The sequence below is a fragment of the Rissa tridactyla genome, chromosome 2 (assembly GCF_028500815.1).
Source record: "Rissa tridactyla isolate bRisTri1 chromosome 2, bRisTri1.patW.cur.20221130, whole genome shotgun sequence".
NCBI classification, from domain to species: Eukaryota; Metazoa; Chordata; class Aves; order Charadriiformes; family Laridae; genus Rissa; species Rissa tridactyla.
Window position 1 is genome coordinate 120,138,917 of NC_071467.1, and position 26,200 is coordinate 120,165,116.

General features: G+C 44.9%; 1 protein-coding gene across 5 annotated transcripts in view; it reads right to left on the bottom strand.

Moving 5' to 3' along the window:
- TMEM108 (transmembrane protein 108) overlaps nt 1-26,200 on the bottom strand; it is a 165,836-nt gene that overhangs the window by 16,138 nt on the left and 123,498 nt on the right. Inside the window, exon 1 of one of the 5 annotated variants that reach the window (XM_054192594.1) lies at nt 1,556-1,780. The exons of the other annotated variants lie outside the window; for them this stretch is intronic. Coding sequence (XP_054048569.1) covers nt 1,556-1,568 — 13 coding nt within the window. The 5' untranslated portion in view covers nt 1,569-1,780. Of the gene's footprint in view, nt 1-1,555; nt 1,781-26,200 lie in introns of those variants that run through there. 5 annotated transcript variants of the gene reach the window in all.

The following is a 26,200-nucleotide window of genomic DNA, read 5'->3' on the forward strand; positions in this document are numbered from 1 at the left end:
GAGTTAATACGGCCTAATGCTGCACGGGACACTTCATGGGCACTTCGAGAACAGCCTTTTTGGATGGCATGGCAGAGCAAGCACGAAGCTGTCGAGTCAGCTCACGCGTTCAGCCTCCCCAGAGCACCCCCTTTAAACAACACCAACTTACGTAACTCCTCATCTAACGCCTGTGGAAAGGTTCCCAGTGATTTTAGCGGGCTTCGGATTGCCAGCGGTAGAGTGGAAACTTTTGAGCTGCACATTCACATTTTCTACAGCAAATGAACACGCACAACGAGCTCAGTCTGGCGTTTGACCCTTCCTGGCCTCTGCTACCTCGGACCTCGCAGCAAGACAAACAGAGCCACCCTGAGCAGTACTTGGCAAACATTTTTGCTCTAGGAAGTCAGGAAGAGCTTTTTGTGTAGAGACCTACTGCTGGACTCATTATTTCCAACTGCCGTGGGCAAGGGAAGCAAAGGGAGCCGCTCCACAAAGGACCCATTATCTCCAGACCCAAGGCTTGGGTGCACGTGGGCAGCGTACAGGATGCTGAAGCCTCTCCGTGCTTCCAACAGTCTGGACTTACTCATAGCGAGAGAAGGTTGTGCAAAACCTGTTCAAAGCAACAGCAATGTTATTGTTGTAACGAAGGCTTTCTCCACGACACTATTAACTTCTCCTGTGTCTCTCAGCATACCTTAAAACGTTACAGGGAGCGGAATGAATCTTTAATAGGTGGAAACTGTGCAGAAAGTACGTATTATTGCTTTTGTTATGGTCATTTCTTTGTAATCTGTCAAAGCCATATGATTTTTCATTCACAATAAAGCAGCCTTTCTACAAACAAAGAGTTAAGCCAATTTCATCCCCATGATTGGTGGCGGAACCGAGGGAAGAAAAAGTAGGTTACTCTGCACAGAAAATTCCTCTTCCCTGCCTGTCTATCAGTGGCTGTCATGCCAGAACTCCCAGATATTAACTTACAAGTTACTGTCTGTTTTCCCTTGTAAGTATTAGACAGGGCGATCAACCACACGGAGTAACACTGCAGTAACATAAACCAGCATCAGCAGCAGCTCTGGAAATCACATGTACAAACACAAATTAAGCGGTACTCCCCGACATTCCCCGTGCAACAGCAGTAACGGTAGCTACAGTTTTCATGTGGCAAGATGTCCCGGTTCTTTAATGATATAAAAACATTGCAGAACACCATTGTTAGATGCACTTCCACCACAGACTTTGAGAGAGAGAGACTGTAAATCCAAATTCGTTTCTGGTCCTGCAGGGAGTTAAACAATGGGCGATACAAATAGGACAGTGTCATGTAGTCACAGAGCAGGCAGCTCCCGATTCACTCTCACACTGCACGAGAGACTCGCAGACACTATGGGAATAGGTGCTTTAGAAATTCCTCAGATTCCCTATTCAGCCAAATACATCCAGGCATCCGAGCTGTTGAACCTCGTGAAAAGGCTTACTGACGATCTAGGACAACAGTAATTACTGAGAGGAGGGGAATAAAAAGAAAGAGCCTGACTCTAGCTGCTTGTTCAAGGTAATCACTTACCTGAAAATATCATTTGGACTTGTCAGCAGACATCCTCACCTGCTCACATCACACAGATTTGGAAGCTTCATCCCTCAGTAGAGAACGGAAAAATACATCTTCCCCCTAACGAGGCAGCTGCACGCAGGAGTTGCTGTTATTGTTGGAACCGGTTTGGAGGAATGAGGACAGAGACAGCCCAGGCAGGCGTGTCTTGCAGGGCTGTGCAGCGAGAGGGCTCGCTCCTTTATGGAGTACCTTTGCAACTGCAAGGCAAGATTACTTACTGAGCCAGTCCCCCTCTCTGTCAGCAGATCGAAGGGCTGCTTGGTATTCCAGCTTGGTTTCCCATCAAGTCCAGATACAGTTTGTCTGACACGGGTCTATTCAGATGCCAGAGGACTGCTGGCAGTTCTCGTTTGCTGGGAACAAAACAGCAACAAGCACCCCAGCTGCACGTCCTTGTGAGGCTGTTCAGCCCCTGTTTCAAGGCGGAGTGCCCTCCCTCCAGCGCAGCGTTTGGCTTTCTCTGTGTGTGGATGGATTTTACAGATCTACCTCCTGCTTCTGTACCTCCACCAGACTTTCCACTTCATTCAATTATCTCTAATGATATTAATATTTCTGTCAGAGGAATATATGGGGAATGAAATAGCGATCTTCTTCGCTCCTTCTGCTTCCCTGACATGGAAATGTATGTTCTTGTATTTTATTTCTTCACTCCTCAGTGGTGAACAGGCAATTTCAACTTTGTAACCATAAAGAAGTCCACAGTTCCTGTGATTCCTAAAGACATAATCCTGCCTCCCTTCTTACCTTTCTTTTTTTTTTTTTTTTTTTTTCGTTTCTCTCTTTCTCTCTGGCACAGCTCGATGTCTGGAAGAACACACTGCCCGAAGAGCACAAAAATGTGCCCTGTGCAGCCAACTGCCAATCCCTCAAAAGGCACGGGGATATGGTAAGAGAGCAACAAGTTGTGGGCTTCTTGAGGGCGGTGTGGGAATCCCCCAGGAGCCAGAGGGCAATCCCCAATACTCAGTCTGTGATTCAGAGCCCCTGTTGTATCCAGGGGTGCTACGACAGCCCGACCAGTTTGTTATACGGGCTCCTCAAAAAATTCATTCCCGATATTTTGCTAGAGAGAAAAGCCACTTCCTTCTTCTCTTTTATCATGCCAGGTGAGAAGATCATCCTTTCTCAGGCCTTGGATACAAGCATGTTGCAGCCAGACTTCTTTGATGCCACGGCCAAATCAGAAAGGAATGATGTTGTGACAATAGGTTTGAGATTTGGCAGCACTAGCAGCTACGGGGCCTCCTACAGTGATCCCAGTGCTGATTTTTGGGGACTGATGTCCCTATCAGGAAGGCTAGACAGGGGCATATATTATACCATAAGGGTATTTTGCCCATAGTTACAAAAACTCTGTTTTCACAGCCATGTTCATTTCATGGAGGACATGGAAAGACAGAGTACAAATCATAATCTTAGATCTGCTTTGCATTTTTGTGCTCTTGTGCTGATGCTCCTTTTCTCGCTACCATTTGCAGTTCACTTTTCACCCTTACTGTTTCCAGTCTGAAGGTTTTTCTAAATAAAGATATTCAGTGCATTATAAAACAAATTGGTCCTTACAAATATCAGCTTGTTTAGCAGTTTCTAGAACTCAGGGCTGATTAAGAGCTTGCTGATGAAACAATGATTTAGCACGAAGCTGCAGCTGGCGTAACAAGAGAACCATGCCACGTATTTTAACCTTTGCTGGAGGATTTGCCACATCTGTAAGTAGTAACTCACCACAGACTTCTTCCCTGTGTGCTGTTATGGATGGAAACATATGGCTCAAAATTGCCAAGACCGTCATTTGGAATTTCAGATGAAAACTCCTCATAAGGACAGAGGTTCTGCGCATTCCCTTGTCCAAAAACACATGGAACAAACCAAGAAGAATTTTAAAAGCAGATGAGCGATCCTTGGTTTGACAGCCCCCCCCTCACACAAAGCTTGTCCAGCCCCAGCTTTGCAAATGCACATCCCTTCCTTTCCAGCCTTTACTTGGCAGCAGTTTTTGTTGGCAGGATGCTGTTGCCAAGGGAGACAGAAAGGATGTGCAGCTGGCTTTTCTTTCACCTGCACTTACTGCTGCTGATCCTATTTATGTTACTGCAGAACCTTTGGCTTCTAAGAGACCTACCATCAATGTCACCGGACCTTTTGAAGAGTTTTGACAATGACACAAATAGCTGTGGCCTCTCATGGAAAGCTTAAAATACGATCCTGCCAAAGAGAGGATGTAGCTGGTGCCACGGATGCTGACTCAAGCAAGGGTATCCATTTCACAAGCAGCAACAAGAAGAGGGAAAGGAGGATTCAAAGCCATCTTAAAAACGTTTCTGACAACCCCTCAAAACAGCGAGTAACTTCAGATATGTAAAAGCTACCTGCCTAGTTGAAGGTAGCTGTGGCTCTGGCAGGCAGTTCACCCCATCCACAGGTTCACTAGTACCCCAGGGAGGCTCCTCTCTTGCCGTTAGCAAAAGAGGTCACAGAGAGGATGATGAGCTTAACTAGATGTCCAGCTTTCAGGGGATGAAAATTAGGTGAGATGAATCCCACCCCGTATCCCTCTTTCTATTTAGATGGCATCATCATAAAGCAAACTGAGGATTTGTTTAGTACAACAAAGGGATAAATAAAAGTGATGTTTGAAAAGGTGAAATGTAGTCTCTCTACTGCGATACTTCCCAGGAGCAGAAATCCCACTGCTTTGGACATTCAGAACCAGTTTCTACTGAAGACCAGAAAACAAGGCTGAGAGAGCAACACTTCACTGGCATGAAGGGTGGACTAGAGCAGCCTTTCCATGGTGATGCATTAGGAAGCATTTTTCTTTCCCATATTAGAGGGTAAGTGGGCAAGCACTAACTCAGCTGAAGCTAGGAGCTACTGCCTCTCAAGGAGACAGGACGCTACCCATCAGCTGCGCCTGACCCCTGCAAGGCAAGACGTCTGGCGCCTGCTGAACTGGAAAGCAGCAGGTAGCATGAGGAAGTAGGCGCCACTTCTTCATGCATAAGCCTTTTTCCAAAAAACACAGCTCCTAGACCTGCTACACTCCTTTCAAAATCCTCCCACTTTTAGTTGGAGGTAACCAAGTCAGAGGCTTTTGATTCCAGCACCGGATGACATGTCTTTTCCAAACCTAATTTCTTCAGGACTAAGCCTCCAGCTCTAGGTAATTTACACCGACTTACCTATCAATCAAGGACGCTTATTCTAGACCCGGGATACTCCTTCATTACAGCAAAGTCATTTTTAGCTTGTCTTTTTTAAGGGAACATTTATAGGACCAGGTTGTCTATCCCTCTGTCTGCCTTTCCCAGTGACTTCTGATCCATGGCTGATTTCAAATATTGTAACACACTGTATGACGACTGGCGAGGAGGCAGAGCAGAGCTCCCTACTCATGGATCCCTCTGCTTCGACGACGCAGACCTTTTTTTCTCTACTTGCAAAAGCTACGCTTAAATTCTCCAGCTGCAGGTACAGAGAAATGTCGATACTGCAGCCAGAAGGGATGTTACAGTTATGCACAGGCTGACTAACTTCCGCAAACCCTGAAGGCATTTCAGTCATTTCATCTGTTCACTGAAAGTAATTTGGATGATTTATTACTTATGCCCCCTTCAAACACGTTATTACCTTGAAGTGCCTGGTTATCCTTGTGCTTGATCTCAAATGAGAGCTTGTAATGAGGAGCTTGCACTGATTTGTTATGTGAGCAGGTAGCACACAATTAACTATTATATTTACCTGCAGGAAAGCTTTACTCTGATTTTTGACCATTGCCCAGTTTAAGGCAAAGGGATACTGTGCCTCAGAGTGAGTAAATGATTTGTTAAGGGGCTTGTGCAGTTGTTCACCATCCCACTTTATCATTTGGACAAGTGAGAAGCAAATCAGTTCAGGATCAAGGGAGTCAGTATTTCCAGTATGGGGGACTGGCTAGTGGTTTTTGGGGAAAAAGGGTCAGATTTGAATGGGAATAATTTCCCAGGCTATAACAGGTAGTGAGAGTTTCCATGTCCAGATTTTCTCCCATGAGCACAGCCCGAGGACATAAGGTAATACATAAATCAGCCAGAAAGGCTGTAACGGGCTGCTCTTATTACTTGCTGGATTATACAGGGCTAGCAAAGCCTCTGGAGTGGATGTAAGGTTGCTAGGGAAAAAAGTGAGCTCTTACTTTTGACTTATGTTCACCCCTCCTACAAACTGGCAACAGCCGCCTTCTGGCTTTTGGAAATAAAGTTTATACCGCCTCTTACTGTCTGGAGCTGAACCTGGCTTCAGCTGAGGCTGATTTCAGAGTAACCTGGATGTTCACCATGGCCCAGCTCCACTGAGCTACACGGGTGCTCTGGGAGCTGCTCTACAAGGTCTGCTGATGGCCCCAGGGGGTCAGCGAAGCCCCTCCACAGCCTGCCACGCATGGAGGTGCAGGCCTGAGACTCAAGGGTGTCAGGGGTGCACGTAGCATTAGGATGTATAAAGATAAAAGGGAAAGATCAAATTCCCTTCTTGAAAATATCAGCTGCGCACTGCAGAGATGAAGGAAGGTTTTTTTGCTCCATTAGGTGAATTGCAAGATTGCACAGGTATTGAGATACGGATTTTTGCCATCCTTTGAAGCTGGGTATTGGTCTGGAAGGAACGATGGTCCAACTTGGTGTAGTAAATCGTATGTTCTTCTAAGTAAGGTCAGAGCGGTAGCCGCATATAATTTCTGCTAATAAGAGCAGGACTCTGCTGCTTATATTTCACTCAGTGTTATTGCTCCTGAATTAGATTCAAGAGGTGCAGATATGCAGTATCATACACAAAGAACATAAGGGTGAGACGACATGGTGATACAGCGTACTTGATTAGTCAGGGGATCAGTAATTCAAGTGGAAATACATATGAAGTAAGGAAAAGCATCTCACTTTATAAAAATATGCTCCATCAGCTCTGCAGTTCATTCATTTCTGCAATTCATATTTCCTATTCAGCACGAATGCAGTTACACAACAAAGTACAACGTTTCACCTTTCTGTGTGGATGGTCTCTTTTTACATGCACATTTGCATTTAAAAAAAATATAACTTCCACTACCAATATGTATGTGCTACTTCTGATTGTTACTTGAACATGAGTTGGTCTTGTCTTTTCATAGGAACACACTGCATATCCGAAACATCATTTACATTCAGTGGTTTAAGTGTTCATAGCAGACTCAGGTCATGAGAGTTACACCCCACCTTAAACATGACAGGCTGGCACCGTCATATGCACCATCAACATAGAATCGCTGCGTGGAATAACAGTAATAATAATAAGCATAAACCCTACAGCAGCATTATTCGCACAGTACTTTACAAGTAAGATATTTGTCTCTCCTTTCTGGCTGAACGTTCCTCTACTCAGGAGAGAATCTACTTCTCCCATTCCTGAAATGTCATCACCTCCACACTTAATTTTATTTTGGAAGGAAATTGGTCTGACAACCCTAACAACTTCTGATTATTCATAGAGCAGCCCTTGTGAAGGGATTAACCGTACTAGCTTTCCCATGTTGCCCTGTCAGCACACAGCCCTTCAGGGATCTTCTCTTGATGTGAAAGTTAGCTCAGCCTCGATGTTCATTCATCCTTGACTTCTCTTTCGTTAATACCAGTTATGTTGTTGGCAATATGACGTGGACATCTTATCTCTCTCCTTCCCCCTCCAGCAACTACACTGGGAGCCTCATTTTATTTCAGGCAGGCTATTACATAGTTCCCAAAGCACAGTACTTACTCTTCAGCTACTGCTGATGGGGGCTTGAGTCAGCAGGCAAACCAGAGAGCGGCTCTTCTCCTACCTCTCCCCTGCAAGAGCACAGCGGCTGTGCAATGCTGCACAGCAGCCCCGGATGGCTGCCGAGACCACCAAGTGCTCAGACACCTCTGCCTTTTACAGTAAACATCCAGCCTGGTGTCCCATGCTGAGAAAGCATCTCAGGAGCAGCGTCCTGAAGTGCCTGTCCTAACGCTTTGCTGCATGGTGTGTCTCTCGCCCTGTGATCCGACTGCTCTGCTCTTCAAGGCTATTGATTTTTTCTCTGGTGAAAGTGCAGAAATGCCAGCTGTGTAACGGGAACATTCGATTTTTGGTAGTTTCAGTGCCTGCTTCTGTGGTAGCACCTGGCTTCACTGCACTGCCCTTAATCCATGTGACTGCCTGGATCCTGGGGAGGGCTTGAGAATTCCTGATGCATCGGCAACAAACTTCAAACACAGCTGTGAGCCGTTTCCTCAGAAACGATGCAAGCGCATACGTACCCAGTGGTACATTTGGAAAGAAAAATTCATCTCTGAAATAGCTAATAACATGTTTTTAGTGCTTACGCTGCTCTGAATCAGGCTTTCCTCAGTCTGGACTTAATTTATTAATATACAAAACAGAACCTTGAAAATAGGGCCCAGCAGAGCTAATGACAAATGAAGAACTTTCTGTTCAAGCACTTTGAATGAACTACAATTAAAAATCACTCTGGGTCCTCCACAGACAGATGCTGGCAGAGCCATGTGGCAGTCAGATGTTACGCTCCCATGAAATGCAATGATAAGGCTGACATAAGTGTCTTCTTGTCGCACTTCTGCCTTATTACATTTTCCCTTTTCTCTCTCTCTTTTTAAGCATTCTCAGCTGTCATTGTACCCAAGCAGTAAAATTATTCCCACAGTAAAGTGCAATATCGGAAAGCAATTTTGTTTGGAGACAGAGCACTAAGTGTGGCATATCAGCGTTAAAGCTGCAGGAGAACATTAGTCTTTGTATTAACATTAACTACCATGGCTAAGAGAATATATTAGCAACAGCCTTAGTAAAGGTCAGGACACTGAGAGGAAGGAATATCAAGAAGCATTATACTAAGGACATAATTTTAAGACAAAGTGCTGAGTTTCAGCCTTATTCAATAAGAGTTGAAAGGACTGGATGGAAATAAATAACGGGAAGGCTTTGCTTTAGGGACCAATTCCAGGACCACTGATAGCAGTGTCAGGAAAAGTCCACTGGGACATATGGTGGCTTCTGCCGCACCGGTGTAAATCCAGGATAACTCCTCTGCAATTACTAAGATTACTCAGCATACAAATGACTCTGAGAGGAGAACACAGGAAACACTAAAGGAACCAGCAGAAGTAAAACACGGTTGGGAGCTGAAGACCAATGACCAAATGAGAGGTAAGAAATAACCTGAAGATTAATGGCAATTAAGAACTGGAAGGAATAGTCAAAGCAGTGGAGAGAGAGACACATCTTTTGCTCCCTTCAAGTCTGGGTGCTGGGTGAGCCACCTGAAGCCACCACGAGAGCTCAGCACAACCACTGCTTGGGTGCTTAATTCCCCCCTTTACCTGGTTTGTTGGAAATTAGTGTTTCAGTCAAATAGGAGATTTAAATAAAACTCAAGTACTTGCATACCAAAGATGTGGAAAACAGCTGCTTGGCTCAAGATTATTCACAAACAGTAACTTGTATACAGTAACTAAAAACAAGTTACCTGGCATGAACCAAGTTCAGTGGCTGAAACGCCCAAGATAACGAGAGACCTGCCTCAGGTTTCATTTTGATGCAGTCAGAATTCGACTTCTTCTTGTTTTAGGCACTGCCTCAGCGAGACACTGGAGCAAGAGCCCCTTCCATCTGACATCGGTGGCATCACCCACGTGCCAGCAGCATCACGTCACGCACGATCAACGCTTCACTCAACCGGGACTGGGGTGGGAGCAGGCAGACAAAGCAGAGGGAGCAGCAAAATCAAGACGTACCTCTGCTGTTACAGGCCTAAACCACCGAAGATTTTTGCGGGGACGTACAGCATGCAGCTCTTTATGCAGATACATTACTCTCCCATTCCGATGTGCCTATTTAGTGTATATTTATTCCGAAGCGTCCCTGCTGGGAGGTGCTCCTGCGTGCTCATTCACTGTCAATTGCGCTGCCAGAAACACAGCAGCACCTACAGCAAGGTTTCTATTGCATTACAACTATTTCCTTAAGATGACCTTGGGTCCAAGATATTTATCCGGAGAGAAGTAAAACAAAATGAGGAAAAAAATAACACAGCAACCATTTGTAATAACTTGTTTGGGAAGGTGGAGTGATCTGAGCTTGCAAATTGCAGGTAAACACTTTGTACTCGCTATGGCAATATAAAGCATCTCTTACTCAGAGCTCCATGTCAACTTCTGCCTCTGTCTAAATTAATGCTTCCAATTAGTCCTGTTTTATTGTGCATCCATCACAGGAGATTCACTGTTAGGGCTTTGAACAATACAAATCCATATACTGGTAATTATGAAAAAAATACATTTAGCAAGACACAAATGTTTCATATTTATCAGCAATGCCTTGGGCGCTTCACAGATTTTTTTCCTGACACATTTTTAATTTCTACAGTCAGATTCATCTTGGCGTTCAGTAACTAACCGGAGTCAAAGGCTGTACTGGGCTCAGGCTTGGCTACTTCGTTTGTTCAGCATGTCTCTTGGAAAGTCATCTAGCTACCATGCATGTGTCCAAGGAACCGATCTTCCAAGCTACGTGGCACACACCATGTAGGGGGAAAAAAATATCCAGACTTATTCCTTGAAATTACATCATATTACCTAACTTATCCAGTGCTGTTTCCAAACTTTCTCTCTTTTTATATGTAAAATCTTTGGCACATGTTAAAAATGTACGTGGAATAGCTCGTACTTAAGGCACCGACCAAAATTATAGTTCCCCAATAAGCCTGTGGTTTTAAGACGCATAACTGTCACAATAATTACTTAACTGGGATAAAACTTTTCAGGTTTGGAGTCAGTCCAGATGCGATATGTCCAGAAGACAGGAGGAGAAGGAGCAATGTAAGGCTCAGCCCTGAAACGAAGCCGAGGAAGTGCTCCTCTCTGCTGGCTCACTGGGGTCTCGGGAGCAGCTGGACACAAACACCCTTTCACCATAATTAAAAAGTCAATATGATGACAAGAATTCTTACGAGTTATTTTAAAAACGATCCCTGAAAACAAAAAGAAATATTTATTTTTTGAAATGAAACGTTATGCGGAATTGTTGGAAAGCAAACCAAGTGATGCCAAGCTTTAATCTGAGGGGGAGATTTCACTGATTCTTTATTGCCCAGTCACCCATAGAGTGGCTCTGGAGACACAGGGAGAGCACGCCCTCCCTCAACAAGACCCTTCTGATGCAAGAGAACTGTCTGTGTAGCACTGAGTTATCTTAACAGCTCTATCTCGCTGCCTATCATAGACCTTGACGCGAGTGTGGGGCAGGGACCGGGACGAAGGGGAAAAGGTGCAGCGGGAAAGCTCTGCCTCTTGTTTTCTGGAACGGCAGCAAAAGAGACGTGCCCAAGGGCAGGCTGAGTCACTTCGCAGAGAGATGCTCTGCTTCACTGCTGCTTGAAAGGGAAACATTTTAAATCTTGCTCCCTTTGTGGCTCCAGAACAACAACGGTCTAATGAGAAAGAGAGGGCATCACAAGCTCTGGGGCCGGGCGTCAGATGCACATAGCAACAGGGTTTCCCTACTTGCTGCCATGCAGCCTATACGGGAGCCTGGGAGAAAAATCACAGGGAAATCTTAGCAGGGATGAAGCCAGCAGGTTGCTGTAAAAATTGTTCTTTAAAATCCTTTAAGTTTTACTAAAGTCTCCAATCTTTTTCTACAACAGGCTAAAACGTCTCCGGTGTGATTCCACAGAGGCTTTCTAACTCTAAAGGGCGTTAGCTTTTCCACAAAAGATAGAGGTAAAAAGCCAGTGGATTACAGCTCCCCAGCTGGATGGAAGATGGATGGATGGATGGATGGATGGATGGATGGATGGATGGATGGATCGAAGATGTTCGTTTGGCTTTTCCCGCAGTAGGACTTGTGGGGTGAGCAAGCCCCACCTACCCCTTCGTTTTCAGTTCCTGGCCCAGGCAATACACAGTTTTGACCATCTTGTAGGCACTTCAGAGGAACGGACCAGACCCTCAGCTCACGTGAGTTGTCTGGCCCTACTGAAACCCCAAAATCACTGCCAACTTGGAGCCATCCTGGGGCTGGCTCTGAACCTAGAAAGGTGCGAGGCCAAGCGCACTCTATCCTTTCCATGATGTTTTTACAACACACTAAAAGCCCTCCAAAGCTCCAGCCTCATCACGGTGGCACAGTTCATTAACAGGATCATGTCAATGTGTGCTTCTCCCTACACCTCCCTCCTGAGACAGCGCTGTTGAGCTACTAGCCTTAAACAAACACACTGATTGCAAAGGGGAGGAGGAAAGGGAGGACAGAAGGGGAAGGGAGAAACGGAATAATATTTTTAGATGGCGGGACAAAATAACCAATTGTAATCTCCGTATAAAAAAAATGAATCACCCGTTCATTCATTCACAGGCATGAATATGATCAAACTCCCCCTCCACAGAATAAGAGTTGCTGATGGCAGTTATGCAAATCCATTCCTAGCAGACGCCTGGTGGTGTACATTTACATGCCTTTCCGTGATGCGTGTGTGATTATGCTGAAGAGTCTTCTTGTCCAAAGATGAAATCTCTGGATTGACAAGCCATCCCTTCTGTGTACCCACAGGCACGCTATAGCAGCAGTTGTGGGGGAGTAAGGCTGGGCAGATCAGTGTTATTTCTAACTAACATACATACATATTTTTCATGTTTCTTTTTTGTTCATCTTTTTATCAATAAACAGATTAGGGAAAAAATGCAATCCTTTATAGTTTAGGTCTAGGCTCCTCTTCCAGAAAATACATCAAGGTCTTTCATTTGTTGGAAGTTAGGAAAAACTACGCAGGCTGCCCAAGAAAGACAGCACCGTGGATCAGATAGATCATGCTAAGGTGGTCTGAAGTGTCCACACAGTGTGGTCTCCACTGGGAAAGGAGATATAAATCCAGACTTGCAAGGCTTCTTGTTAGTCTCCGTTACAGACCCTGCGCAAAATCGTCTTGTATGGAGGCATCATCTTGACATATGGCAAAATCTCCTAACGTGTATGCGCAGCATACAGCTTATGAAGATAAAATCCATTTAGAAGGATGCCTGCTCATGCGAAGTGAAGCCACAATCGCATTTGCTTAACTCTAAATGTATGTCATGACAACTGAAGCTCAGCTCAGGCATAAGGATTGAGCGTTCTGACTCCAATTCACAAGAGGCAAAATCATCTTGAAGGGAGTGGATGAGAGCCCTGGCTGACACACCGGCCTCAGTTAGACCCGGAGGACCTTGCTGAGGTACATGGCTGTCAGACCAAGCAGAGAATTGCATCAAGAGATGTCAGGGGATAGCTGGGCCATTTTGGAAGGCTTCTTGTGGCGGTTTAGGAGTAGGAAGACTCTATTCCAAAACTGCTCTTCATCTGCAGTTTGCCTGATACAGCACGTGACAATCTGACAATGGGCAGGGGCTGGAAAAATCCACTTTCTGTAAATACGCCATGGGTTTAAGGGGTTTTAACATGTCTGCTCCCTTTAACCATTTACAGCTTACAGTGATTTTTCTTGGGTCAAGCAGCTTATTTGAGGATGAAGTGGCAGATTTGGTGGAATTTTATGTGGAATTTCACGCAAGGGCTCAGCTTGACAAAAACAACAAAAATCACCCAACAAAAAAACCCAAGCCAAAGGCTGGTTCAAACCCACTCAATGGCTTTACGTGACTGATCCTACAACATTTTGATGAGATGGAATCTATGCCTGTCTTCTGGGTTTCTAAAAAATGAAAGTTTGTCTCTCTCTACTGTCACCAACAGGTCAAGTTGAAACCCAAAACTGACATTTAAATGGCAGCATTAACTCTTTAACTACCACTCCATGAAATGGCAAAGATGTTAGAGAGACGCCCGCAGATAGCAGGCTTAGGCAATAGCTGTAAGGAAGGAAAGGAAGAAGGAAGAACAAAGGAGGTGCCCTAAGACAGGGAATGGGGAGAAAGACAGAGGTAGAAAAAAGAGGAACAGAGAAAAACAGGAATGCAAAATGGCAGAAAATGCATATTTTCTTACCAAGCAATAATGCATACAAGAAATATGTCCAGAATAAATAATTTTATCTGCAAAGGTTAATTGCTATACAGGGCCAAATCCTATTTCTGATCATTGCACAAACCTCCCATTGGAGGCTGAGATATTTACTCCATGCCGAATACACGTTATTTATACTTCAGCCCATGGATTGGCATCAGAGCTGGAACTGGGCCTTTCGTCCAGAATAAATCTGATTCCTCCCTTCGACCTCTGTTTAACATTCTAGGAAAAAAAAAAACCTCTTCATGAATATGTACAAAATGTGCCAAGATGAGTTCTGCCCTCAGACTGGCATTTCAGTGGGGCTGTGCTGCTGTATTTCAAAGCAAAATTTGGCCTTCGACTCTAATTGCTCCCAACTCTAGAAATATTGAATTGATTTTCTTCAGACATGAACTGTTTTCTCCTTCATCACCGAGGTCTATAAAACAAGCCGAGTTCAAATTTCCTAGCGTCAGCTGTTCTTGAGTTATGAGGGCAGAGAAGCTGCAACCGGAACAAATAGGAATAGCTGGTTTCTCTTCACGCCCACATATCATAAAAACAGCCAGGCCGATTTTGCTGAGAGTTCTCAAAATATTCACCTTTAGGCTGAGGCCAAGCTTGAAAAACACACTGCCACCCCCCGAGGAACTTTCTTGAGAAAATTAGGAACAAGTGGAAAATGGAGGTAAGCCTGGAAACAGAAATCGATCTGAAGCCATAACAGTGGTTTGTTTCCACAGGAGCAATTAGCAATTCCCACGCCTCTGTCATAAATTAGCTCTGTAAGAGCCTACATGCTCCTGAGTGGGACTGTGGCTTGCTTCTTTCCTAGAAAAGACATTTTTGCTCTTAGCATCAGATAATAATAGGCTGTTTAGGGTAATTTTAATCTGTTTCTTATGTCTGGCAGACGGGAACCCTGCCACGATGACTATCGGGAATGTCTGCAAGACTTCACCCAGATCTTTGCTCACCGCCTGCTTTGGCAGCCCCATCTTTCAAGTTTGGCCTCGTAGCCCAGACTGCAGCCAGAACTCCACGCTGCTGCTTGCAAAGCCTGCCCAGGGGTTTTTATCATCATCTGATATATTTATGGCTTTCATATTGAGACACCTTGAGATCGGATGAGGGGTCCTCACTGCGTTAGGCGTTGCAGGGATGCTGTAAGTCGTCCATCTGTTCTCCAAAGAGCACTTGCACTCACGGTTGTCTCCTGCAGCTTTGATATGAGCAAAGTAGATTTTTAAAAATTTGAGCCACTGGAAGCAAAAGCCCCATCTCCAAATGCTCATAATGGAGGGTTCAAGGAGGAATTTGAGTTTGGTGCTTAAACAACTTGCTTCGTTGCATATAAGAAACAGACTGACAAGAAAAGCTGTTTTAGTTCTAGTTGTCGCTTTTTTGCTAAAAATTATTTGTACTTGAAAACCTTCTGACCAGCCTAACTGCATGCACATCCTTAGCCAAAGGCAGTGGTTATGAAACACTGTGTAACTACCCCGTTTCACATGTCATTCCCTGGGACAGGCAATCTCTAGTACAACGTGCAGCCACCAAGGACATCACGTGGGGCCACCGTGCGAAAACGTGTTATTACTCAGTTGTCACGCTGTCAAAAGCTGCAACCACTCACCGCTCTAGTGAGCCACGAATGACTTGTTTTGCTCCTGATCAAGCTCTTCTGGCAAATATAGAAATACTGAGACAGGAATGCCCATATCTAGATCACCAGAGAGAGGGGATGCCAAGATGCTGAAACACAGGGGTTTTTTGGTGATCAAGGGCAAGCACTGTGGGCAGAAGACAGCAGTTTCTCAAGGAGCCCGCTGTCTGCTCTGCCATTTTTGCTTCACGCTTCTATGACAAAAAGCTTGCGTCGTCCTCCTACACCGTCAGGATTCCCCGCCAGGTTCAGTCTTGCCCTGATACTCTGATGATGATCAGGACATAACAAGAGGCAAGGAGGAGTGGGATCTGCCTTTCCACGAGGCACCCGCGATGCACTGAAGTCACAGGAGTTACAGAGGCAGTGCCAAGAGCAGAGTCAGGCCCATTATCTTTTGGCTGTTTTGAGAAAATTAACTGCAATAGCGAAGCCGTTCCTCGTTAGAAAGGGGTTACAGGGTATGCATATTTATGGGGCTTTGCTCCCCAAAGTGCACGCATGCAACTCCCATTTAGCTACTGTGGCTGACGTGGGAATGCTGAGAGGTGGAGAGACAAATTAAGAGGAGGTTTTTACCACTCAGACTTTCAGTGAACATACAGCATTCCTATTTAACAGTAATAGAATAATGGTATTTGTAAAGCATTTGCAACTCAGCATTCAGAAAAACAGGGCGATTTGATTAGAAAAACATTACAAACCCTGAAAATAAGAAAATAACGATATAATGCAACAGTAGTAACAATTTTTTTTAAAAAAAGCAGATATAGTCTTGCCCAGGGACTTAGAGAACAGGGGATAAGGAAGGTCTTTTTTTTTTTTCTTTTTAAATAATAATAAAAAGATCAGATAGATTTCAGGAAGGGGCAGAAGAGACAGGCGGTCATCAGGGCTGTGTGATATATCCCAGTAGTGAATATGCAGGATTTAGTTGTACTTCATATGAAATGAGTTACACTTAGTGACAGGTGACACTTTCCAAAGGGCAGGTGACTTAGCACAGGCTCAACTGCTTGGGATGTCCATGTGGAGCAGCATGTCCTTGCCTGGACTCGAGCAGTCCTGGAGTGTGTTCTTGCTGTCCATACAGCAAAAATAAGAATTCAGGAATGATGTCTGCAGTGCAGGGAGTAATAATGCATCGCTTGGGGTTAATTTCTTTTATGGATTCACTTCCTGAATATGTAGTTAATGAGTCCAGAAACTACAAACACCAAATCTCAAGCATGCCCTGTTGCATTGGTAAGCGACTGTGAAGAGCTAGGCTTGGACATCCCATGGGCATTTCTGTTTTTCTTCAAAAGGAACCTCAGAGGCTGCATGCACAGGAACATCAGGACACACAAGGAAAGCCACCCAAGCCTTGACATCAGACCTGCTGCCCTTCCCGCCCCTGCCTTTCCAGGAGCTGCTAAAGAAGCCTTCTTGTGAAGCTGCAGAAGGGCTGCCTGCAACTCCTGGGAGGGGATATACAGGGTCTGTTTTGTCCCCATGGTTTTCTGTCCTCCTCACGCCCAAAGTAGGGCAGGACACAGCTGATCCAGCCTGCTTATGCCCCACTCCGACCCTGCAATGAATGGGGCAGGGGCTTAAATAAAGGGACTTATTACAGGATGCTGCAACCAGCTGGCATTTTAAGGGTATACTAACATATCTGTCTGTCTGTCCATCTATCTACCTACCTACCTACTATGTATACTGTTTCGTATCTGTCTAGATATAGAAATAAACAGTATAATATATATGGCAGTATATTTTGTTGTTACAACAGTTCAAAACATTTGGTGCCAAATTTCACTGTTGCTTTGCACAGCCAGACATCCTCCAGTTGATTCAATGTATTTTTGATTAAAATATCTGGCGGCGAGAGAAGTACACAGCCAGCATCTTTCTGCAGCTGCCCTCGCACACAGGCACGACAGCAGCCAAAGCCACGAGGGCACAGCGGCATGGCAAACCAACCTCCCTCAGGTTTCTGTTCTATTTCTGTTCTGCTAAAGGGTGGGAGCCCCAGCTGACCAGCTTGCTACTGAGTGATAGCTGGGATGGAAATGAAATAGATGGAACATTTGCCTGCATGTACAGAGGGGGGGCAAATAGGAAAGGAGGGGGAAAACAGTTGATACATAGCAGTCGCTGCAGAGCAGTAAATATTAGCATTAATTTTGCTCATCACAACTGCACATTCATTATGGCTTTCCACGTACCAAATCCATAAGTCTATATGTGCTGAGCCAGTGGCTTTGCCATAGCAAGCAGCAAATAATGAATGATGTATTGCCTCTCTTATAATGGATTGGTTATTTCAACCATACTTGCCTTGATGTGATGAAATAAATGACAGCAATTTTGCTAATACATGGGTTTTCTGTCTCCCCCTTCTTTCAAATAGGGCAGAAAGGTGTCCCTTAACATTTAAAGCCATGGAAGAACACAATATGTGGGATGGTAAATGACTATAATGTAGTATGCCATAAACTGTAAGTACCGTCTGGTTTGAAAGGAAGCTGATGTGAGGTATAAAGAAGGTATTTTACACATGATAGAGGTAATAAATCTAGAGTTTGCTGGAGGATTTAGATCCAACTGGAAATAAATCCATTGCAAATATTTTTGAAGTATTGTATAGCTACATTAAGAAAGGACTCTGCTACTGAGCTGAAAGTGCTTCTGGTTCAGCTTTGACAGTCAAATACTGATCATATCAATCAGTTTTCTATTTCAGCCTGATGAGGGGAAATGTATGGCACGAGCAATGTATTGCAGGAGCAATGTTACCATACTCTCCATTAAAATACAACATCAATAGCGAAGATTTGCTGGTTAATGTCATCTGTTCGATAAAGAAGAAATTGGACAGGGTGAGTGCATCACAGCCCTCTTACTTCCCTGTGCTCTGCCTGCCTTGTTCATGGGGCCAAGCTGTGACCGAGAAATCGGAAAGAGCAGCCATGAGCAAGTTTCCATGAGCCTAAGCCCAGTACTGGAACGTAGCAACCAACAGCCCTTGACCCAAGGAACTCAGAGCAGCACCACCAAATTCAGCCTACGCAAAACCAGGAGAAGCAGGTGCAGCCGGAGACTCCTGCAGAGCGGTCCCTCCGTGCCTGCAGGAAACACAGAGGAAAGGGACCTTGGTGACACCTCCGTGATAAGGTTATCCTGGGGAAGGAAACAGCCAGGCAGGAGGAAAGCAGAGGTAATTTCAGGGCTGGGAATACTGGCAAATTCTTAGGATAACATGGATGACCCCGCGTTAAAAAAGATTCAGATTTGTTCAAGGCAAGATGCAGACTCGGTGTCTGATCCCAAGGCCACCCCCATCAGTGGAGGGACTTCCAGCAATCTAAAGTGGCTTTAGATAAAACCCTTAGTTGGTCTCTCATTTTGTACAAGCACCTGGGCCCTACTCTGTCCCCACAGAATGGCAGTGGCCCTGCACTGCTCTAATCCCTTGGCAAGAGGATGAAATCGTGCTGGGAACTCAGATAACTCCCACGGCATGAGAACTGCTCTGCCCTTCAGTAGGGCTGGATGCTAAGCCAGCTGTTAAACACTGCCTGCAGCCAGCTGCACCTTCTCCAGCTGTTGTGGCTCTCATCTTTCCTCTGAGAGGAGGCACCATCTCTTGGTGATACAGCAGCTCCCCCTTCTTTTTGCTGGCTTGGACATGGGAGTCCCTGCCACCCCAAGGCTTCTTGATGCTCATCGGGTTATTCATTTTCCAGCACTCCCGTTGCTTATTGGGCTTCTCAGTCCTCAAAGTTTTATCAGACCCGGCAGTGGTGGTAGTCGCTCCTGATGTTTATCATCACTAGTATTACTGTTTTTCACCACAGACTCTTTTTTTTCCCCCTGATGAATGCTGACTAGTTTCTTTCCCTTCTGCCACTGTGCTCAAGTCATATTTGCCCTCAGAGAAAAATGTGGCAGCATCATGAACAGGAACGGAAAGCTCTGTCATACGCAGAGACAAGGATGCAACGTGATTATCATGTTAACCAACTCGCTGCCCTTTGGAGGCTTGGCCCACATCCAGCAAAGTGACATCAATACGGTGCTCTGGGCACAGGCTGCAAGTCGTCAGATTCTACCCAAATGTCAGACAGCGTCCTGGATGCTGTGGGGATCTCAGAGGCTGATCAGCAAAGTGGTGCACGTCTCCGTGCCTGGCCGGATCCACGCTCCCTCAGCAACACGTACAGCACACTGCGTGGGGGCAGCAGCGCTGCTCACCCACCCTCTCGGAAAGCCACCGAAATCATCACGTAATCCCTCGGGGGCAAGCAGGCCAAGGGATACCCTTCACAATTTTCTACAGCAAACATTAGGTGCAATAAGCAGCCAAAACATTAAATGGACATATGGCCTCGCCTTGCTAATAGAGAACTTTTTCTCGTGGGATTTCTTTAAGAGCTTCTACTGAAATGCAAGTATTTCAGGGAGCCTTGTGCGCTTTGGCTTGCGTAAATCAAGGATTGAATTTGCAGCCGTATAGACCATTGGAGCCCGAGCAGCCCTGGCTCCCAGCAGGGGCCCGTACGCTGATGAAGTTCTGACGCCCATCTGCTCGCCACAGAGACGTGACCCACCCGTGGTGGGCAAAGGCACAGGCTGAACCCCCTCTTCCAGCACTGGGCTGCCAGTTATACCCCTTTCCCGGTGCCGTCACACACGAGCCAGGCCAGAGCCTGATCCCAGGCATCGTGTGGCACATCCAGAGTTGGGACTTTGTTTTTAGTGGCTTCCTCAGGCTTGGTAGCAGCACAGCCATGACCACAGGCTTGGTCTTTTAGCAAACGAAGGTTCATTTCCTACCCAGTCTATCTTTTGTCTTCTCCCTAATCCATCAGCGAAGTTACAAAGCCGAATTTCCATGGCAACAGACTGTGAGGTCAGAGAGAAAGTATTAGGCAGGATCAAGCATCTGAAGTGGAATTGGGAAAGCAAAAGAACAAAATTACTTAAAAAAATTAACAGTCACAGCAGAGGGAATAATGAAAAGAAAAAAAGACAGGTCAGATAATCCGCTCCTGGTGCAAAGACTCCTCTCAGATTCTGAGAAAGCCGGTGCCAGCAAAAATGCCCTTTCATACATGCAGAACCCCAGTTTGTCTCTTTGCTTCCTTTGAAGTCAACAGCAACTCCAGTGGGAGCAAAATATGGTCGTCCCAGGAATTGCAGGGGAATTCCGGGCCACCAGGAAAATTTCCTGGTATCTGCCCCTTCTTGCTTAGTGAGGGCCCACTGCACGTTGTCACAAGCCTCTACTGAAAGAACATCGCCACCTCCACAGATGGTGGGACATGGAGATGTTAAAACATTTTTTTTCTAAACAGAGAACACGCCGACGCAGTTTTCTTTTAATCATCTCCACAATGGTGTAGTGACCACAGCCTAAACCATGTTTAATTAGCAATCAATTGTTTGCTTCCTGGGGCAGCCCTAAACCAGGCTCCTACCCCATGAGCAGGTGCTGCTGGGGGATCACTTGCCAGTGCCCTCAGCATCCGCATCGCGTGCCTCATGGAGGCACTGGGGTTAGCGGGGTGAGCCCTGCACGGCCCAAAGATGGAGGGCATGACTTTAGCAAGGTCAAGAGACAGGGGAGGGAAGTGGCAGCACTGATTTGCCCCAGTGACACTGCCATCCCTTTGGGGTTGGACAAACCGCCGCAAAGGAGGCTGTGTTTTTGCAGGAAGGCTGGCGGTTTTCTCATCTGTTTAATCGGGTCTCCTGCTGTGCCTGAGACGCGGTTGCTGAGGTGGGCCCCGCGCAATGCCACCGTCACACCACAGCTGTCACACAACGCTGGCACCGACGGGCTGGAGCCCTGTCGCACACCCAGTGCCCTGCGTCCCTTTAAGCAACGCCATATGTCGCACGTCCATGTTTGTTACCACCTTCCCCTTCCAGGCGATGATCTAGGACCTACAGCTCTTCAGAGAAATCCAATTAAGGACGTTGCAACGAGCCCCTCTTCAGATGAAAGCCACCAATTCATTAAGCTACAGGCTTGCTGCCTACACCCAAGGAGCGCGGCGTAGCGGGAGTTTCCCCCCCGGCAATGCTCCCTCCCCTCCTTCCTGCACGATCAGCACGTGCTGCACATCAGAGGAGACGAGAGGCTTTGGGGTCTCTGGGTTCCCCACAGGGGATTTTTCTCCCTTATTCAGGAAAAATAGAGGAGGCAGGCGGTATCAGACCCTGAAAACATTCTGGTGATGGTTTGGAGGGGAGGCAGGCAGATATGAAGAGAAACCTCCAGTGCCTATCTGGTATTTATAATGTGCATGGGCCTTTGTGACTTAAATTACTGCTTTTTCCGCTGCTTGATCTGAGAGCATATCTGAGTCAATCTGAATATCAAAGAAATTCAGAAAGGCAGTGGGGCAAGGAGTAGGGCAGAGACTGACAGGAAAATAAGAAAGCAGGGAGGCGGTACAGAGATGGTACTGCAGATAGGCCAGATTAAAAGATGAAAAAAAAAGAGGTGATGTGTCTGGCCAGCAGGCAAAACTGCTCAATTTAAATACGATTATTTTTTCCCCGCTTAATTTTCTCAAAGCGACGTTTTATGGTCTATTCATAGGCTACACATACCCTCTTTGAAAAAAAGGTTTTCTGACATGGGGTGACAGAAGAGCTTTGCACCAAATTACTATGGAGTAATCCCTCCTGTTAAGTCCGTTCCTCTAAACCACGTCTCCAGAACAAATCCAGAGCTTGACCTGGCTCCTAGGGACGGGCATTAAGCATACTTGGCCAGATAAAAGCACAAACAAAACCTATTAGATGAAATGACACCCTGCAACCCTGAAAACTGAAGGGGAAATGTATGTGTGCATGGTGGGACACAGAGCTTCTGAGGTGCTCCAGCATCTTCATGGTATGTCGCTGCTGGTGCCTCTAGGAGGTGGAACATACTCAGGATCATAAAACGGAGCAGGAAGAGAGAGTATGTCCACAGCCCCTCTGCAGAGGGAACATGTGGAAGAGCTAGTCATGCCTGAAAGACTGGACCACCACTGCTTTTATTCTTATTACCTTTTCCCACCAAAATACTCCTTGTCCATAATGCCAGGTAAAGTCTAGGAGGTATTACGAGAGAGCATTCCAGCTCCACTTCATGTCGCCATCACTCTGACTCTACATAAATCCTTCACTGGGTCACAAAACCAATTCATACACAAGAATCATGACCATAGCCTGTGTTTAATATCCAGGGATTCATCAGTAACGGATGACAGTGTTGTCACCAAGAGGATGGCTGTTTGGAAGCTGTATTACCAATGGCTTAAAGGGAGCAGGAGATGCTTGCAGCTATAAAATTTTATGCATACATACTACATGTCTGTGTATATAAATATATATGTGCACGCATATGTACATACACACACACAAACCTATAATTAGCATTTTCACATGCATAGATTCTTATACTGCCCCTACAATGTAATTAACATTATTATTCTATTAATTAAAATTTTCTGCTGTCTTGAATTTAAAGATAGCACATATTTAAAGATAACACATACTACGTGTCTGTGTATATAAATATATATGTGCACGCATATGGACATACACACACACGAAGCTATAATTAGCATTTTCACACTCATAGACTCTTATACTGCCCCTATGATGTAATTAGCATTATTATTCTATTAATTAAATTTTTCTGCTGTCTTGAATTTAAAGATAGCACATATGGTGGTTTGCATTACTGGAGTATAAAATAATCAGTCTTTGTTTAACTCTGCGCTAAGATTCCTCTTGCTTTTCCCCATATGCTGTTTTGAGGGTTAGCTTTGCTGTGATTTTCTTCCCTCCCTTATTGATATTGAAATATTCTTACTTCTGATTCTTCTTTCATTGCTCCTATTGGTTTCACACATTTTCTTCACATGGTCATGGGTACTTACAGTTTTTATGATTTGCACATTTTCACCCATCTATAAATGGGCTCTCACACAAGTCAGTCAAAATTACATTTTGATTTAAGAAGACTTAACAAAGTCATTTTTTTCCATCCAGCTTTCAGACCGGTTTTGCAATGAGCCAGTTAACAAAATCTTGACTTGTTTATCTGCAGTTTCCAGGCCGGATTATAGCTGCGTTTGGGGGGCCATTTTCTGCCTCTCTGTTTTGTTGAGAATCTACTCCAAACTTCGCAGCTACTGAAAAGTTGTGCACTCTTCTCACAACTTGTCATCTTCCATCTTAATTCAGGCATTGCACTTGGCTACCTTTTGAGACTTCAAATTAACATGTTATTATTGTTTCTGAAGACCCTTCAGACTTCGACTCCTACCTATTGGAGAAATTTTTATTTCTGTTTACGTACTTGCTCATAATTTGGGTTCTGTTTCCAATCTGTCACTTGCTAAACCATCTGTGCCATCTGGAATGTGCCTGGCCCCAATTTGGTGGAATTCTCTTCCTTATGAAATTCATGAGATTCTGCCTGCAGATGCTTTCTCTGCTTCTCTGACAAATATACTTAATTTGGCAGCTTTGAGGTTTGCATTTTTGTCAGTTTCTAGGACCGCATCTTGTTCCTGTTATTCTGCTATAGGTGGTAGAACATGGATAGGTATGAAACACAAGAAACCTTCTAGTTTACACAGCTTTGACATACAAATGAACACGAAGATTTGGGTACTCAAGATCCTTATGAGCCCTTTTTCCTCTAATACGCCATAAAATCACAAGCACTTGAGAGTGAAGGTGCAAGGTAAATGAAATTCCCAGCTGTGCAGAGGGTCACCATCAGGTTTATATTCCAGGTTAAATGGTGCTGCAGATACAGCAGCCAGGAAGAACTGGAATAGCCAAGACGCTGGCGCAAATATTCTGCTAGAGGTCAAACTATACTTTAACTATCAGTAGATAAACCCTTCTTTACCTCCTGTGAAACAAAACCATAAAGGAGGTCTCCTGAGGATCTCATTTTGGTGCTTTCCAACCCAGCTAGGTGGGCCCAGTAGGCTCATGAAGGCTGACAAAACTGGACAAACTTTTAATGGATTATCTGGATGACCCATTCCTAATCAAAATACGCTGGAACAATCAAGGGTCAAATGGAAGTAAACAGGATCTATGTTCTTCTAAATTTGGCATTATAAAGGTTACTTACTTCTCACTGCCCAGGATGAAAAACCTTACCAGAAAATTTTCCTACTTTTTCATTTGCTGACTCATCCCTTTTCTGGACCAAATTCAGCTCCTAGGAACTAATGTTTGGATGTACAATGATGGAAAAATTTTGTCCAAAGAGCACAGTTCTAACAAAACAGCCAAAATTAGAGATGTATTACATTTTATGTGAAAGAAAAATTAAGTTTTCAATAAGTTTTTCTCCACCCCGTCAAACTGTGAGTTCCTAGACAGAGATCACCAAACGTGTACATGTAAAGTTAAGTATATTAATAAGTACTCTAGCACCTTACAAAAGTGGTCTGATTTCCAGGTGGGTAACCCCACCCGGCTGAAGTGATTTGGAGAAAATGCAAATTTCTCCAAATTTGTAAGAAAAAAATAAGCCTTAAGCCAGATGGTACGTTAAGTCCATCCTGCTGTGCTTACCTGTTCTTCTCTGTCACTCCCCTATGGCTGGCACGGCAAAATCCGCTTCATATTACAGCATTAAACAAAAGTTCTGACAGTCGGCTTTTAGTCTGCTAGGTTGTTGTCGGAAAATGTTCAAAGTGGGCAGGTGTCAGGGATAAACCCTACCAAACCAGGTTGTGCTCTACATTGAGAATGAGAGAGGGCACCATTCACAACAACCTCCGCTGAATCCTCTCCTTACAGCTACCAACACCCCCACGTGTTTTGTGTGGCAATCGCAGCCCTTTGGAAAAAACGCCCTAGTAGGACCGCAGCAAACAGGGAAGGGGGAAAATAAACTGGTTTTGCTGTTTACATTTTCTTCCTCAGCGCGGGGAGTCATGGAGCTGTATTTTGCGCTATTAACAGCAACCCAACTGCCGCGGCTTGAAGCTCCCACTAAGAGCGCATGATGAACCTGACACTAATTTGTGGAGTTGCACTGTACTGCCACGTCCTAACTTTACTGCCCCCTTCAGATATAACGTCAGCTGTTATTGTGATCACAGTTGTGTTCAGTAACAATAAAACACACAAAGAAGCCATATAAGGTTAAAAGGTGCTATCTGAATTTATATTTGTTAACATCATTAGCATAAAAGGCTCCTTTGGAAGACCCAAGTGGCTGTGGTCTGGATTGATGCTAATGGGCAGCTTCCCAGCAGGAAGACGATGTGTGCTTCATCACGATGCTGGAAGGAGCTTGTCTGCTAGCCAAAATCTCTCTCCTACTGTTTATAAAGCAGTATCTCACTGAACTACCCCCTTTTTATAGTTCATTACCGCGCAGTCTTTTAAAGGGGTTGGCCGCTGTTCAATTCCATGGCTTCAGAGTTGCAGAAAAGCACCTTTCAGGGTACCTAACCTTCCCTCCAACCTCAGGGCTGCTCAATGCGCTAGGCAATATTTCACTAGGTCTCCTGCCCAGAAATGCCCTGTCCGTTGCTCCTGTGATAATCCCAAGTGAACAGAAAATCCATCGATCCCGTGTACCGCCAAGTAATTAGAACTGGGGCTGCATATTATTCCCACAAAGGCGTACGGGTCAGGATTTTAAACATGAAATGGTTTTCAGTGGATTCAGCACTCGCCCTCTGAATAATGCAGCCTATAAATTGAAAGTGCCTTTAAAAGATTACATTTTTATTCTTTATTGTCTTCAATTAGTATTGCCATAATTTAAAAACAAAGCTGGTATTTGTCCTTTTCCTAGGCTACTCGGACTGCGGTGAAAGGCATCATCACATTGTACGTGTTGTAAGTTTTTAATTCTCCAAACA